Source organism: Chanos chanos, chromosome 1 (assembly GCF_902362185.1).
Source record: "Chanos chanos chromosome 1, fChaCha1.1, whole genome shotgun sequence".
In the NCBI taxonomy this organism is placed as follows: domain Eukaryota; kingdom Metazoa; phylum Chordata; class Actinopteri; order Gonorynchiformes; family Chanidae; genus Chanos; species Chanos chanos.
The window spans coordinates 30,204,304-30,220,572 of record NC_044495.1 but is presented as its reverse complement, the minus strand read 5'-3'; the positions used below and the strand labels follow the sequence as shown (position 1 = coordinate 30,220,572).

General features: G+C 39.0%; 2 protein-coding genes across 2 annotated transcripts; both read right to left on the bottom strand.

Moving 5' to 3' along the window:
* Positions 1 to 6,830: 6,830 nt before the first annotated feature.
* LOC115817476 (transcription factor Spi-C-like) lies at positions 6,831 to 10,614 on the bottom strand. Its single transcript, XM_030780823.1, has 5 exons — positions 10,585 to 10,614; positions 8,466 to 8,553; positions 8,062 to 8,183; positions 7,815 to 7,911; positions 6,831 to 7,342 (listed from the first exon to the last, which is right to left on the bottom strand). The coding sequence occupies exons 1-5, from the start codon at positions 10,612 to 10,614 to the stop codon at positions 6,831 to 6,833; spliced, it is 849 nt and encodes a 282-aa protein (XP_030636683.1).
* Positions 10,615 to 12,494: 1,880 nt separating this feature from the next.
* Positions 12,495 to 14,758, bottom strand: dnajb9b (DnaJ heat shock protein family (Hsp40) member B9b). The gene is made up of 3 exons (XM_030780292.1): positions 14,707 to 14,758; positions 14,047 to 14,286; positions 12,495 to 13,849 (listed from the first exon to the last, which is right to left on the bottom strand). The coding sequence occupies exons 2-3, from the start codon at positions 14,261 to 14,263 to the stop codon at positions 13,428 to 13,430; spliced, it is 639 nt and encodes a 212-aa protein (XP_030636152.1). The 5' UTR covers positions 14,264 to 14,286; positions 14,707 to 14,758; the 3' UTR covers positions 12,495 to 13,427.
* Between the last annotated feature and the right edge of the window lie 1,511 nt (positions 14,759 to 16,269).

The window sequence follows — 16,269 nt, the reverse complement described above, 5'->3', positions numbered from 1 at the left end:
GTACCTGTTCTTGGAAAGTCACCATAAACATAAACTTACTTAACATTGGACATGAGTGACACAAGACAAGAGAGTTCACGGAGAGAATGCAGAGATTTCTGTCATAGCTTAGAGCATAATTAACTTGTCAGCATGTTGGTTGAGTGATATATCAGAACTCCTCACCTCCCTGACTGTGACTGTTCTGTCAACAAGTGTTCAGACATTTGGAAAGTTTGGAGAAAGTGGACTTCAGGACAACCTTATCCATTTCCACCCATTAATATAAGAATAGTAAAAGCTCCTGATGAGAAATCATTGCCTCACCAATAGGATAACTGTCTGGAATAGCCTTGTGCCTGGCCCTGTGGGACGGAAGGCTGGAATGTGTGCAGTTAAGCCGATAAAAAAGAACACCGCCATGAAATTGCTCATCCAAGTACACAATATTGTGCTCTGAATTCTCTCCACATGACAGGGGGAAGGGTGACACGAGGGGGACATGGAGTGGACTTGGGTTGGGGGGGGGGTCTTGGTGGGGGGGATGTTAATGATGGCTTGGTCTGATTCTGTGAGAAATATCCCTCAGTTGCAGTGTTAGATGACTAGCTGGTCTGGTAGCCAGGAGTTGAGGTATGTGGCCTTTATTGGTAGTGCACAGGGCATTCGGATGGCCCCATTTATAACCCTGTGTGGACTCCAGTTGTGAAGACAGGGCTTAGGGCAACAGCATGTGGGTCAGCTACAGAGACCATAATGAAACCCATTTGGAGGCACCAAGGCTGGGTAAAGGTTCATACCACATCACTCAGGTGGTTCAGCCATGAGGTCACCCTCTCTGGAGCTGGGGAGAAGACTGAACTAGATTAAACTATGAAAGTCAACAGCACCCCCTGCTGTTTACTTTACACACTCTGGTGAAGTACTGCACACAAACACAAACACGATGCACATGTACCCCACAGGAAATCGGACTTTGAACACATAAAAAACATGTAAAAACACAACACACACACACACACACACACACCCCTTGCATACGGACTTGAGCACAGTGTTGTGAGTAACGAGTTACAGAGTAACGTGTTACTATAATTATATTACTTGCCTCCATAACGAAGTAAAGCATTACATTTGAAATTTCAGTAATCACATTACAGTAAGTGGATTATTAAAATGTCCTGTACTGCATTACACACACCTTTTCAAAAGAATGCTTTTCGTACTGAATATTTCAATTTAACTTATAAAATGGATAGTTCCCATCCTGGGTGCTAATTGATCAATACATTGTTCCAGCAATGTTAAAATACACGGTAATAGATGCAGCTATGATGCGACACACACCTTTTCACCTTAATTGTGTATCTATAATATCACTACCCACTGTCACTAAGGAGAGATTGGGTCCTTGACAGTAGCTCCCGTTAAATGGGACAAGACCGACAACTGGTTAGTTAGCTAGCTAGCAAGGTCTGATACATAGCAAGGTCCGCTACATAGCAAGGTCCGAAAATACAGTCTAGCCAACCAGGACAATGGAGAGCTTTAATGTTACTTTTAATCACAAAATGTAGATAACACAGCTGTCGGCTGATGATGATACTAAAATGTATTACTAGCTACCTCAGAAACTACCGGTAGTCAACCATTGAAGCTAAATGACAACATCCTGTTTAATGTAGCTACACTATAGTTATTGTTAGATGGCTAAGCTCGTGTGTTTCTATTTTTCATCACTGATCAAAAATGTGAACCCATGAATGAGGCCAAGCTGAGGCCAACGAGTAATGTAACTGATTACCTCTTCAAATTAACACAATGACAATTACTGAAATTTAAATGGTCCCGTTACTCATTACTTTTATCTTTCATGAAAATATTAATGCGCAACTGCAGACTATAGCAGACAAATGCAACCTATCCCCCCAGTTTCTTGTTTATGATCTAACGTCACCCAGCCTCATGGTGGAGCAACGAATGAGTGAAACAATCAATCAATCAGCATTAGCCCACACAATGGCCGACAGTTTGGGCAATATGAGTTTGCTGTCCTGGAAATATGGACAATACTTTTCCCTCCTCGACATGGTCCAAAATATACTGGTGAGTTGTAGTCTTATGTGCAGGTGTGAGAACTTTATCCACATCAAAGAATAGTAATTCTAATCTTCTGAGGCACCTGGCAAAACAACACGCTTCTACAAAGCTAATCATGAAAGACCCCAGTGCTAGCGCAACACTAAAATAATATAGCTATGTATGCATTAGAATTAAATTGAGAATTGAAGCAAACATTTAGAAGTAATGCAAAAGTTACTTTCCCTCGGAACTAATTTCTTTTATATGCAGTAATTGGTAAAGTAATTCAATTACTTTTGAAAGAAGTAACTAGTAACTGTAACTAATTGCTAATTTTCAGTGACTTGCAGAACACTGATGAGTAGTGTAATTACTTTTCAAGAGGAGTAAGGAGTAAAATAATCCCATTACAATTTAAAGAAGTAATTGCTAACTTATAACTAATTACTTTTTTTGAGTAACTACCCCGTCACTGAGCAAAAAGTATACAAAGCTCCTATCTTAGCACCAAAACCCCCCCCAAAAAACAAACAAACAAAACAAAACAAAACAAACATAGACAGACATGCCCACACGCACAACGAGTACATACACACTCCCTGTGGATTAACAGTCATTTTCAAGCATGGTGACCCAGCGTGGAAGGTATGGACAATGGCTTTATAAATAGCATGCCCTCCTCCTTTTATTGGTAAGCAGATGGAAAAGCCAGCCACTTCTCTCAAATTTAGAACACTAATAATCTGTTAGTCTGACAAATTGACCTAAACTTAAATACATCTACTTAAGGTGTGCTAAGTGAACCTTTAAGGGCATTGTGGAGTCTTGAGTAAGACATGAACCTGGACAAGAAAAGTCCTGTTCAGTGAAAACCTGGTGTGTGGTGTAGCACATACTTGTGCACAACTGGCAAAGACAAGAACTATGTAAACATTGACAGACTTACTCTCTCTTTGAAGAACTATGTCAGTAATTTGTCATGTTAAGACTGAAATGTGGATTTCGTGTTTTTAAAAAAGTTTCAAGCTGATATATAACTGCAAAAAATATATATATATATATACACCTACATACACACACACACACACACACACGCACACACACATATATATACATATACATATATGAAGAATCTAGTAGCATAATGTCAGTTTGTGTGTCATTCTCTGCCCCTCTCTTCTAGTGTTAGTTGTAAATCATCCATTTCATCATTTCATATCAACTTACAATTCACAAACACCTCAATACTGCCACCCCATGGAGAATGGAAGAACATGTAAAGATTATGGTGGTACCACAAAAACAAAAGCAAAGATTTAATTCAAAATAACATGCAAATGTACAGTGTTTATCCTACCATACACAATACAATGGAGAACCAAAATATCTTAAGTCAATATTAACATGACAGTTTTATTCTTTATTTAAAAGGCTGTTGACTCATCAAGAAAACAGTGTCAGCGTGCGTTGCACATGCAAGTATTAACCAATGCTACTATGAAATCTCAGTAGCTTTAGTCAGTTTAAAGCACTATCAGTCTCCTTCAGTTTTTTCTCCTATATTTAGCCATCTTGCCTCTCTAGTCCAATTAAGGACTTGTAAAATAGGCAACATAAGACAATGATACATTAATGATAAGGGATGGAGACTCTTATCCACAAAGAATGCCTTTGTCTTGAAAAATCTGCATTTCAGTATCGAGCCTTGTGTACATCCTGTTGACTCCTGAGTGTTGTCAGAGTGGCTTGGCTGAATTGGTATGTTAGTTTTTTTCTCACTTTGATGATCTCGCCAGAGCGGGCATAGTTGCGCAGAGCACGGGACATTTTCTGATATGTCATTGGCCTCCTGTTGCCCTTTCTCTGACCCCAGAGCTCTGCCACATGCTCCTTGTGTGTGGATGAGAAGCGGAAGAGGCCAGCGGATGCTGGTACCCAGGAAACACAATGGGCCATTTTTGGGTTCTCCAGCATTTCAAACAAGAAACGAAATAGCCGCAGCTTTCTCCCTGCAAACATATGCAGTTTTTACTTTTCTTTTTGTAGGAGGATGTTTGGATTTGGAGTTTGGGGTGAGACAACAAGAATTGTTTGTTTTTCCTCAGTATCAACAAAATGAATACGTGTTATGTACTGGCATTACTCTACTGATAAGCACTCTCAGTGAACCACATGCCAGTTAGAAATTTTATTTGAATTACATAGATATACAGATAGCGGAGAACTCAGATTTTTTTGTTTATGTGTGCGTGTGAGTGTGGGTGTGAGAGAGAAAGAAAGTGTGTGTGTGCGCGTGTGTGTGTGACAGTTAAGGGCAGGGCTCTTTTTTAAAATCTTTAAGTTTTGTTCCCTCAGGTTGAGCTCAGCTGCACTGATAACATCTTTCTGAAAAACCACAAAAGAAGAACTTACCTCTCTCTGCAGGTGTAGTTTCGGGCAATGACTCAGCTGCACTTCTGGGAGTGGACAGTCGAGTCAAATGTCTCCCTATGCTTTGTCTTCCGGGAACTGTAAAAGCATCACCGGTGTGTGAGCTCTGAGTCTGCAGGTGCTGTTTATTGTCGAGAGCTGAACTGCTTAACCCCGCGACAGGCTTCCTAATTGACTGGATCTCAGTCATGATGAGGTCAGACTCGCCCGTTTGCTGTGTGATAGTAGTTGAGAGATAGCGCGGTCATAGTAAAGAACTCATAGGTTACATACTACTGTCACTGGCAGACTAAAAGAATGGCAGTGATGGATTCATCTGACCTGATTGGCTGTTGGCAAGGAAAGAAACCCAACTGACTCAGTGTGTTCAAACTGGTCGCAGTGGGCGTTTCTCACACCCAAATCATTCCCATACACTTCAGATGGTGCCAAGGCGTAGAGATCTCCCACTGAAAAGAAATTTGAATAAAAGTTTCTCTCACTGAAAAAGTTGTGATTGAACAAGTTTTTTTTTTTTTTTGCTGCTCCAGATCTATGACAATGTTATATTCACTTTTCTGGAGGCAATATTTTTTTTCCCCAAAAAAATGTCTTGAAATGGCCATTTGACTTCAATTCTCATCTGTGTCCTTACTTTTGGCATTAACATACTGGGAATACTTTCTGTTTAGAGGAGTAAATAATATGTCCACTATATCTCCAAACAATTACTTCTGAAACTTCTTACTCACTATTAATCCTGTTTGGCCCCATGTGCTCTCTTCTGCCTTCCTGTCTGTAGTGCTCTCCCAGAAACTCCATGATCACCTCTAGGTCTGTCTGATACATTGCTGAAAAATTCTAGCAAAAGGTACAAGTGTTTTTTTCCCTTTGGACAAAACTAATGGCAGTGAAAACCTTTCATTCAGAACTCAGTATTTACCATTTCAAGTTGTTGCTCCATGAATCACCCTTGACTTGATCTTGTCGAGATCTTGATCTTGTTGATCTTGGTCTTGTCGTGATGTGATTTGTCTTATACCTGTCTTAGTTAACATAAGTGTGATCAAGAAAACAGCAATGCAATTGCAGTTAATAAAATTTGATAAGCAGTTAACACCTCACCTAATGCACGCAACAGTCCAGAGGCGTGTTTCTTGCACACTCTAGCAGTCTCTCTGAGAGTCTAGTTGGTTGGGGCCTTTTATCATAACTCTTTAACCGAGTGGCCTGGCCTTCCTGCTGTGATCTCTGGCCCACACAACCCACAGGAATATATGTCAGCCCCTATGCCCACCTCAGAGCACACACACACGCACGTGCACACACACACACATGCAAACACACACACTTTCAAAAATATATGCACGCAAAAATGCCATTTTCACCAAGCTCTCCAGGGGCAGGGACTTACCACATCCTCCCTACTGTGAGAGATAAGGACAGTACTGGACCACGACACCCACACGAAGCACCTATAGACCACTGGGAAAACACCACTCGAATACAGTATGTCTCAGTGGGCCTTTAAGAGACGTTTCTGCTGTTGATAATCTTAAATCTTAAGAATTACAGTTTAACAGTGAACAAATGTAAATTATTCATTGTTTTGTCAAGCACGTAAGCCTTTATGAACCTTTACTGTGACTCATAAAATGCTCATTAACATAATTATGCGTAATGGAGAATCCTTCAGCAATAATTACAGTTAGTAGTAAATACAGTTTAGTAGTGAATGATTCAAATTTAGAAAACTGATTTAAAGAATAGTCCAAACTCATTAAGAGACATTCAGCTATTATTTATTAAGTTGGGATTTGACGTTCGCACATATTCACTCACAGAAATGGTTGTTAGTTGTTGGTTTATTTCTATTACTTTAAACACATACAGTTTACAGTTTTATTTTTGTTTTTTTGTAAAAAAAAAAAAAAATCAATGAAATAACTATCTATACAATTTACTATTTATTTACAAAAAGAGACAGATATGTTTCTTTAAATAAGAATAATAAAAATATTATAACTGCAGAACAAAGCCACAACAGGGAAATCAAGGGAGCTTTATGAAATGGTGATAAAAGTAAAATACATCAGACATTTCTTGTTCATGTCCCAGGAATGACCTCTCTTATTGGTTGAAATCTCAGTAGAGATCAAAGCAATTGATGTTTTTCATAATGGACACTCATAGCTCTTCCCTGCCACATTTAATGGTTTCTCGTATTGGTCGCATTCATTTCCAGGACCACCAGCCCATTCTAAATAAGGCTGGTTTTGACCATATGAGTGTGAATGACAGGACTTGGTCAACATTCATCTGGACACTTGGAAGACAACAGATGTCTGTCATCTACATAGTCACTGTGTTGGAATACAGGTCTTGGGGCTTTCACTTGCTGTGAGAACAGTTGTGAGGTCATACTCCCCTTGATAAGAGCACTGTCCATACCAGCTGTGCCATTCATTGGGCGCAGCGGCACCATAATAGGCTGGTGTAGTGGGCATGCTGGTGTATGGGCTGCCTGACTGCTGCATTGGCTCCCTGGCTGAGGGGCGGGATCCGAGCCCCACTGTGGGACCGCCACCCAGCCTCTGCAGTATTGCCGGGTTGAACTGATAGGTGAGTTTACGGCGCACCTTGACGATCTCGCCTGTCCGACTGTAGTTGCGCAGGGCCCGTGCCATTTTCTGGTAGGTCATGGTTTTTCGGTTGCCCTTGCGCTGACCCCAGCATTCGGCCAGTTTCTCTTTATTTTTGGAAATGAAGTGGAAGACACCGCTGCTGCTGTCTGTCCACTGGATGGAGTCCACCATGTTAGCATCATGCAGAGCCTCGTATAAGTACTCATAGAGTCGTAGCTTCTTCCTGCCTGAAGACACAGAATGGATTTGGAAACTTAAGCTTAGCAACCACAAACCTCTAGAGCAAAACAAAGATGTGAAGATGTCTAGATGTCTAATCTCATGGTGAAGCTATAGCAGGGTAGCCCTGTGAGGAGATATGAAGGAAACTGTTTAAAAAGTCTTAATGGAGAGATTCAGTGGTTTTTTTATGTGTGTGATTTTTTTTTATGTAAAAATGAGCTTTTGAACAGTACAGAGGTTGTGCAAGGTTAGGGGCAGTGATTTTGCAAGAAATGATATTCTCCACAAGTAGGACTGTCTATACCTAATTTAAGATCTGAAACCTGTTTTTTGCTTCCTTGAAATGGACAAGTTTCTTTGGTTGTACTAAACTGAGATTTTTTATATATATGTATAAAATAGTATGAGAACCGAAGTTTGGCCCTCTGACACACTAGTTTCCTTGAGACCAAGAATCCAACAACCATCACTACTCACCTTTTCCGCTCCGCTGTGATAAGGATGGGTAAAACGGTGGTGGCTCGGCACAAATAAGAGGACCTGTAGAAACGTCTGGCGTAGAGTGGTTCCATGGCTAAACACAAGGAGGAAGAGACAATCAGATCTTGACAAATTCACAAATGACACAGAGCAAGAGTCAAACTGAGCGCAGCGGCACCATAACAGGCTGGTGTAGTGGGCATACAGACAAACCAAACCATTGGCCCATGTACTTGATACTCACAGATGCATCACTCCATTCGTAAGTGGGTCCAGATCCTTCAGGGAGGGTTGTGAATTGGAAACAGGCAATGCTGTGGGCCAGGGGCGGCTGCTGGCTTTCCAGAGTCTCATAATATTTGTTCTCTGAATGAAAGTAGGATGGAAACAGCAAAAAATCAACAGGAGGACCTCAAGTGAGTGTTTCCATAAGTTTGTTTAAGGCAGCCTGTAGAAAGTCTTTTAACTATCATTAAACCTGAAGTGGTCAATGAAAAGTGACTGGCTTCGAAAACTAGAATTTAGAGCAGGATCAAGTGCAGACTTGGACTTAGAGGCATGGTGGCCAAGGGGTTCCAGAGTGTATCCTCTGTCTATCAAACATGCATTCCAGTGACTAGTGTAATAAATACAAGTATACAGCCATACCTGTATCATAATACAGTATGTTAGAGTGTCGCTGGATCACATCAATGGCATCCTGAAAATCTTGGTTGATGTCACTGTCCAAAGAGCCCTAATTGCAGCATAAAAAGAAAAACAACACTAACTCATCAAATGTGCTAAATAAAGTGACCTTGTTAATGATCTTTGTCCTGTCAATGTGCTCCTCTTTTTGAAATGACAAGCAGCAACTGAAATACATCAACACTCAAAAATGATCTTTGGAGAGAATAGAACATTTTATTTCTGGCCTGCCTCTTACCTCAAATTTAGCTAATGAAATAAAACAATGGTCATACCCTCTAAGGAAATGCCAACTGATAGTGAGTTTCAAAAAAAAAAAAAAAAAAAATCCATGATCCATGACTAAAACTTACCATTTTGCCTCTTAAAAGTACGTCGCTGAGCAACATATATATGATCTTAGGTTATGTTCCACAAACGATGGCGAAGTTGTTCTGTCTTTGGGCAGGTATATTCAGACAGGTATATATAGAGAGAGCACCTGATATTAGCAGTTCATCCAAACGAATAGGTGTGCCCGAAAAAAAAAAAAAAGACATGGGTCAATTTAAATGTGTCAACGTTAAGTGATGGTGGAGCCGATGCTACAGAACACTTCTCTTTTTGGAAATGAAGATTAGACAGACCTCCCACAATTGTTCTCTAATGCTATCTCTCCATCTCCATCCATAAAAACAAAACATTTTAACCATTAGTTTGTCCAGGGGACCACACACTTGTGTTTGAGTTAACGATTTGCATTTCTGGGTAGATGTTGTCAGACAAACTTGTGTTATCACAATTTGAAAGAAAGAAAGAAAGAAAGAAAAAGAAAGAAAGAAAGGAAGAAAGAAAGAGGATGTTAAATGTTATGAACAATGTTTTCCAATGGCAGTCACTTTTATGGTATCTCCAAATGTGGCCATACTTACACAGATGTTATTTATTCTATCTCATCATTATGTGTATGTGTCTTTGAATGACCAAATGTGCAAACATTCAAACTTGAATGAAGTCTGAAATTAAAAAGACGAAACCTGTTACAAAATATGCACACCTTTGGTACACTCTGGACTTCGTGTTTAAAATCACGCACTGATGGACAAACACATTGCTGTCACTAACAATGGGCTGTTGTCTGAATCACACTTCCTTAATTTTGATTGCCTGATCGACTCATTTTTTATATTTTACGCTTAACGTTTTTATTCCATGGAGTTAAGATTTTGATGAGAAAAGAAATATATATGAGAAAATAAGGAGACAGAATATATTCACTTGGACATTTTTTTCACACAAAGAAAGTTTAGTCCTCTGGGCTTTGGATAACACGTGTATTTCTTATTTTTGTTTGAGATAATTAACAGTTTGCAAACATTAGGAGATCATTCCCTCACTCCAGTATTGAAATCTCTTTGACTTCTTTGACCACCACATCTCCCATGGTTTTCAGAATAAACAGTTGGTTGTGAGAGGCTTATTTATTACGTTTGCTGTAGGGACACACGTTTTAAATATCAACTGACGACCTCCCGGAGTTCCCCTTTCAGGTTTGCAGAGTGTAAATGTAGATGTGATCCACAGATGGAGAGATTATATAGATACAAGAGGCCTCAGAGGGCTGAGATTACAGCTATTCAACCAAATAAACAGTTGCCTGACAGGAACTAACCATGTGGACACAAATCAGGATAACAGCATTGTTAACCTACTGAAGACCTTAGGTCTATCTATTTGGCCTACCAATTTCTCTAGATCCTTTTCAAAAATAAGTGTGTGTGTGTGTGTGTGTGCGCACGCATGCACACATAGGGAAAAAGAGGGAAATATACAAATATATAAATGTGTACGTGACATATATATATATATATATATATATAAATATAAATGTATATAAACGTGACAAGTACATGTAAAATATACATTTTGTGTGTGTGTGTGTGTGTGTGTGTGTGTGTGTGTGTGTGAGAGAGAGAGAGAGAGACAGAGAGAGAGAGAGCATGAGTGAGAGAAAGGCACATAGTGGTGCAGTTTCCTGACTGCATTCACTGATAAAATGTGGAGCTGCTGGTGAATAACTCAGAACCACAGTAACGAATACCTCCATCCTCTTCAATCCATCAAAGTCCATTATAAAGTAAAATAAATCAACTCTATTCAGGCATTTGCCCTGGGTTCACTCTTAATACAAAAGCACAACTAAAGTGCCTCAAAACGAAGTGAATATGATTGTATATCATCACTCCACTTAACACTTGCAATATCACTTGGAACACTTTATACAAAACACACAGAAAATAAGAGATTTGTTGGATTTAGGACTTCATGGGAGTGTTTTCCTACATTACGAATAAATAACATGTCATTAAAATATTTTTCATATACAAACCTGAAAGAAAATCCTGCTAATCAAAGGAGCCTTTAAGCAAAGAACTGTTTCAGTGAAATCTGTATTACAGTAACATGCAGTCATGGCTCATCTACTTGCATGTGACTGTTTCTGTGAAGAGGTATGTATGGTGTGCATGTGTGTGCGTGTGTGTGTGTGTGTATGCGTGCCTGTGTTTGGTCCTGCCATCCTGTCAGGCAAAGCTGCAGTGAGACGGCTTTATCTCCTCAAACAAACAACCACTTTCCTTCCTCTTCTGTGTCACTTCTATTCAAAAGCACTATTAATACCAAAACCAATGTGGGAAGGGCAGCGCAACCGCAACACCGCTGCCAGCTATTCAGCTTCTTTATTTACGGGCACTCAATGAAAATTCAAGAAGTTCCCAAAGTGTCCAGCACAGATAAACATATCAGTTTAAGTATACAAAGCCAGTGGCTGTACAACAATACAATATGAATGTATCATGCCATGTTGTTAATGTAATCATTTACACCAGGCACTCAACACTTCATGATGATTATATTCATTTACATTTTGCTCTTTATGATTGTTTGGATTTGTTGTGCAGTCTCGTGTCATAAACACATTGGAATTGTAGATTTTTACAGCTCTCTTATTTAGCAAAGTAGTTGCTAGTTCCCTGCATTATACTGACAATTACTATCACAAAAATAACAATTCTGAGGGGTGCACTTGTATTAGTATTATGTATTTATGTCATTACAAAATCTTGCAATACAATTTAAAATGTTATAACACAGTGTAAATTTATGCTAGATTGTGAGAAGAATCACACCATACTGTTAATATTACACAGATATAACCATGATAAAAAAGTATTTCAAAAAGAGAGAAAAAATTGTTGCACTTAAAGGCTAGCAGTAAACACATTATCTTATATAGAAAAATTCCAAGCATAGATCACTATTTCCGAATGAAACCTCTGAAATTTATCTTGTACCTCACATAACATTTTATAGCAATCAATGCAAGCAAAAAGTCCACACTCAGTCCTACTGTCACAGGAACCTGGTACAGAGTTTCGGAGCTTATGGTGTATTTCACTTTATATACAAAAGAGGGCACTGTGTTGCCCTTTGTCTCTTCTACAGAAGCATGTAAACTGAAGGGGAGAGCAGAGCACATAGGTCCTGTCACACTCCCTAGAAGCCCTGCCTCTTGTCAAAGAAACTTGAGAAATAGAATGTTCTTGCTTTACGGAATGGCATCTTTTTCTTTGAAAGTTGCAATGTTTTTAACTTAAATATTCTAATAACAGCACACTTCTGATGAGCTGTTCTGTTTGATTATAAGCTTTTAATAGCCATATTTTGGGTCGAAATTTCATGATAATTCAAGCAGAAGAAAAACTAAAGAATTTGCATATATTCTACATCCTAACACTACTGATAAAGCATTTTTTTTGGTCCTGAGTTAAAGGACACCCTACTGATGTCATATGGGTTATTAAGTATCCATTTAAACATTTGTTTAGTTGGCTGATGTGTGTGTGTATAAAAAAAGTATGATTTTGGAACACTGCATGAAGAAAGGGGGGAATTCAAACATTTTATTTTGATAAATGAAACAACAACAATTCGTCATTATATTTAACACAGCAAAATTTAATTTCACAAACACAGTTTGTTATAACTTACACACAACAGGGGATCAGTACTCAAAATAAGATGTTTCAAACAATGCATAAGGCACTAGACACGAATATTGCACATTTTTTATGATGACAAAAAAAAATATATCAAGCGTAACAGTTGATGGAGACATAAAATATTGAGACAATGACCAAGGGGATCTGCTATTGTATATTTAAAATTAAGTGCTCTGCTCCTAACGGGGTATACTTTGTCAAGTTACCACAGTTAACCACAATGACAGTACCACAGAGACCTTCCCTAGGAAAGTTAAGCAAGTTTTTGCTCACTGTTCTCAGCCACAGAAATAGCACATGTGTGATGTAGATTTAATAACCCAAATGACAAACTTTGATCAACACACAACCCTTTTTAACAAGCATGGTCTTATTGTAGCTGTATTACTAATATTTAGAAAGTGGAAGCACAACTATCATACTTTGTCAAAGCTTAGTTAATTTGCAAAGGCAAATAAATCAATTGGTAATTATTGCACATTCATACAAATTTCACCTCCCTGAGAATAAGGCAAAAATAAAATCAAAGTCATTCATGAATGAGAGTGATACTATAAAAAGAGTGAGCGATCTGTAATCTGACAGATAACTGTAAACAAGTTTTGGGAAGTATCCGTTCAAAAGCACACAGAAAAAAAAGCTTTACTGTCTTAATATCTGGAACCAAAAGCATGTCCTGCATTCTCAAAGCTTGTTTTTCATCTCCTCTCTGCTCTTGTGATGTTTACAGAGGATGAGGACTTCAAAACCACTTCAAAACAAGAAACAATTGTCATTTTCAACAACAAACAACTCATTAAGCATCAATGGCTCCAAAATGAGATTATTGCACTGAAGGGGGGGGGGGGGGGGTTGCAAGGGACACTTATGGGTGATTTTTGAATCAGGAGCAGTCTCTGTATGTAGACACGATGTTTCCTCTGCGCTGCGTCACAGTTCGGCAGGCCTGTCTTCCTGAGCCATGAAACCTGCCCTCAGCCCCAGTAGGATGTTGGCCAAATGAGAACATTCTCTCCATATCTTCAAACATGTCATCAAACATACCTCCTCTAAACGAACTTTGGAAATGGCTCCTTTGCCAACTTTGTGACTCCTGCTGGGTCTCAAAATGACTTTCATAATGTCCCCCAAATTGGGAATGTGGTCTCTTGTCAAAGATCTCAAAGTCTCTAAAAAGATCATCAAAGTTGAAAGTAAATGATGACTGATGAAAGTGCCTGTCTCCGTGGCCTGCAGTGGAGAATGGATTTCTCCTGGACTCATCATACTCCTGCCTCCTCTTCTCATCTGACAATGTTTCATAGGCTGGGAGAGATGGAGACAAGACAGGGAAATAGATAAACTTTCAGCTGACACTGCAAGATGGAAGGTTAGGTGGAGGACAAGATTTTACTGAACACTTTGATCATATTGACTTAAGAGGGAGACTGGGAGTGAAGCATTACAATTTCCAAGTCTAAGAGTAAGAAATGCAATACATGTCAGAAACAGAAACAACTCACCCTCAGCAATTTCCCTGAATCTTGCCTCTGCATCTGGGCTCTTGTTCTTGTCTGGATGATACTTCCTGGCTAATTTGTGGAAAGCCTTTTTGATCTGACGCTCGGAGGCTTCTTTCGAAACACCCAGAATCTCGTAATAGTCTTTTTCAGCGAGGACGAGCTCGCTAATTAAAAGAATGCATACAGCTGCAATGAACATGGATTGTGCAGTTGCCATGACTGCGGCTCTGTGCACCAGCTCTGTAAAATAAAAAAAGAAGACAGTTGACGCTTCAAGTGAAAGAGGCGTGTCAGTATAACACTAAATGTTTTCAGGAAATTGCGGTGTTCGCTTGTCAGTATTTCCAAACATACAAGTAACAGACTCTTAGCAGTAGATAGAATATTAGTAAACACAATTTCTATTTACAGTTATTAACTTCTGGACTATTAAATACTGTACTGCATTTTCAACAGAGAGAGGACTCTGATAAAAAGTAAAAATCTGGAGGGGAAAAAGCAAGTAGCTACCGTCCCATATAGTCCCAGTTCCTCTGCAATTTTATAAAGCTGTGTTTACTTATTCATACAAACAGAACACTCCAGACTATTTCTGTGGATAAGTAAAGAAAAGGTATTAATATATAAACATTATTAGCTCATCATTAACTAAAAACTCACCCGTGTGTTGAGGACTTGTATTTGCTTCAAGTACGCCTCTAGTCTATGCAGCTGACAGCCCACAACAGTCAAAAAAAACTTTGCTTCCTAGGCCACCACGCATCGTAAAGCCATTGGCTTAAATCTGCAATGTATGACTTTGAGCAGTCTCATTGGTCCAGATTATAAACACATGACACTTCTTTGACACGTCACATTTTTCCTCGCTGAGTATCGTATGTGTAAGTTAAAGGAGATGTGACGTTTCCAGTAGGTTCGCATTCCCAATTTAGGAATACTTGAAATCGTAGTCGAACGTGAGTCGCATGTTGTTGAAACAGATTAATTAACTAGCTTTTAGAATGTCTGAGACCATCACCCGAAACGACATTAGTTTTTTTTCTACTCCTCGGATTTCCTGATTCAGGAATCTCTTCAACCCTTCGTTCTCATGCAGGGCATTGTAGCAAGTCCTATTTAATTAATGTGAAACATTCAACAACTAATGAGTCTTTAGAAATATATAGAGCGGGAAACATGTGAGAATTAGTCAGATGCTAGGACTGAACAGGTAACGCTTTATTGTCATCCAGTAAATTTTGTTTCAGGTCCCAGAACGCACCTCACCCCAAAAGAACCTGGTAACAGCAGGACACCTCAGACATGTTGTCAGTGAATAAATATTAATGACTAAGACAATTACTAGTTACTACTGTTGACGTGAGCTCATTGTACACTAATATCTTGCACAAAAATTGGTTTAGAGGATTTAAGGTTTTATCTGATAAATACAATGATACAAATTAAACTTTGCCAGTCGATTTTGTTGTTCTATTGACTGAATCGATCCCCACCAAAATGATTCCCTCTATCTGCAGGCACTTGGTACTGCCATGAGGTCAAGTGCAGCCCTTAATAATTTGGGGGGAAAGTTGAGATGGATTGCAAATATAACAGCAACCCCTATAGGCGATACATAGCATCTTGAGGCAGGTTCATTGATGACATTTTTTGGTATTCAATGGGGCCATGGAAATATTAAGAGAGTTCAAGTTTTTTTACAGTCAACTCAGGCCGATCCTTAGTTTCAATGTGAATTTCCGTTTTGAATCTATTCCATTTTTTTTTTTTTTATTACACTGTTCAAAAATGGCTGTGAATTGTCCACCACGATGTATATCAAGCCCACAGAGAGAAATACTCTTTTGACTGCGAGCAATTTTCATCCAGTGCCTCTTGTTTAAATGGCACCGTCTTGTTTAAATGGCACTGGATTATGGAGAATCTGTTCCTCTGAGAAAGATGTTGAAGCAAATACAGAAGGATTTAAAAAACTCTATTTATTCAGTGGGTTTTCCAAAACAGTGAGTTGATGATGCTCATAAGAAAAACAGGGTTTAATCAGAGAGTCTCTTATGTAGCCAGCTTATAAATCTAGTAGAACTCGTTCCTGTGTCTTCACTTCTAGATTCCCCCTTTTCTCAGGCCAGATTAAAAGGGAAACAACATTAAAAAGACATTTTGGTTTCGTCTGATTTGGAAAGCACTATAAAGGAGTTTTATTTTTATTTTTTTTATTTATTT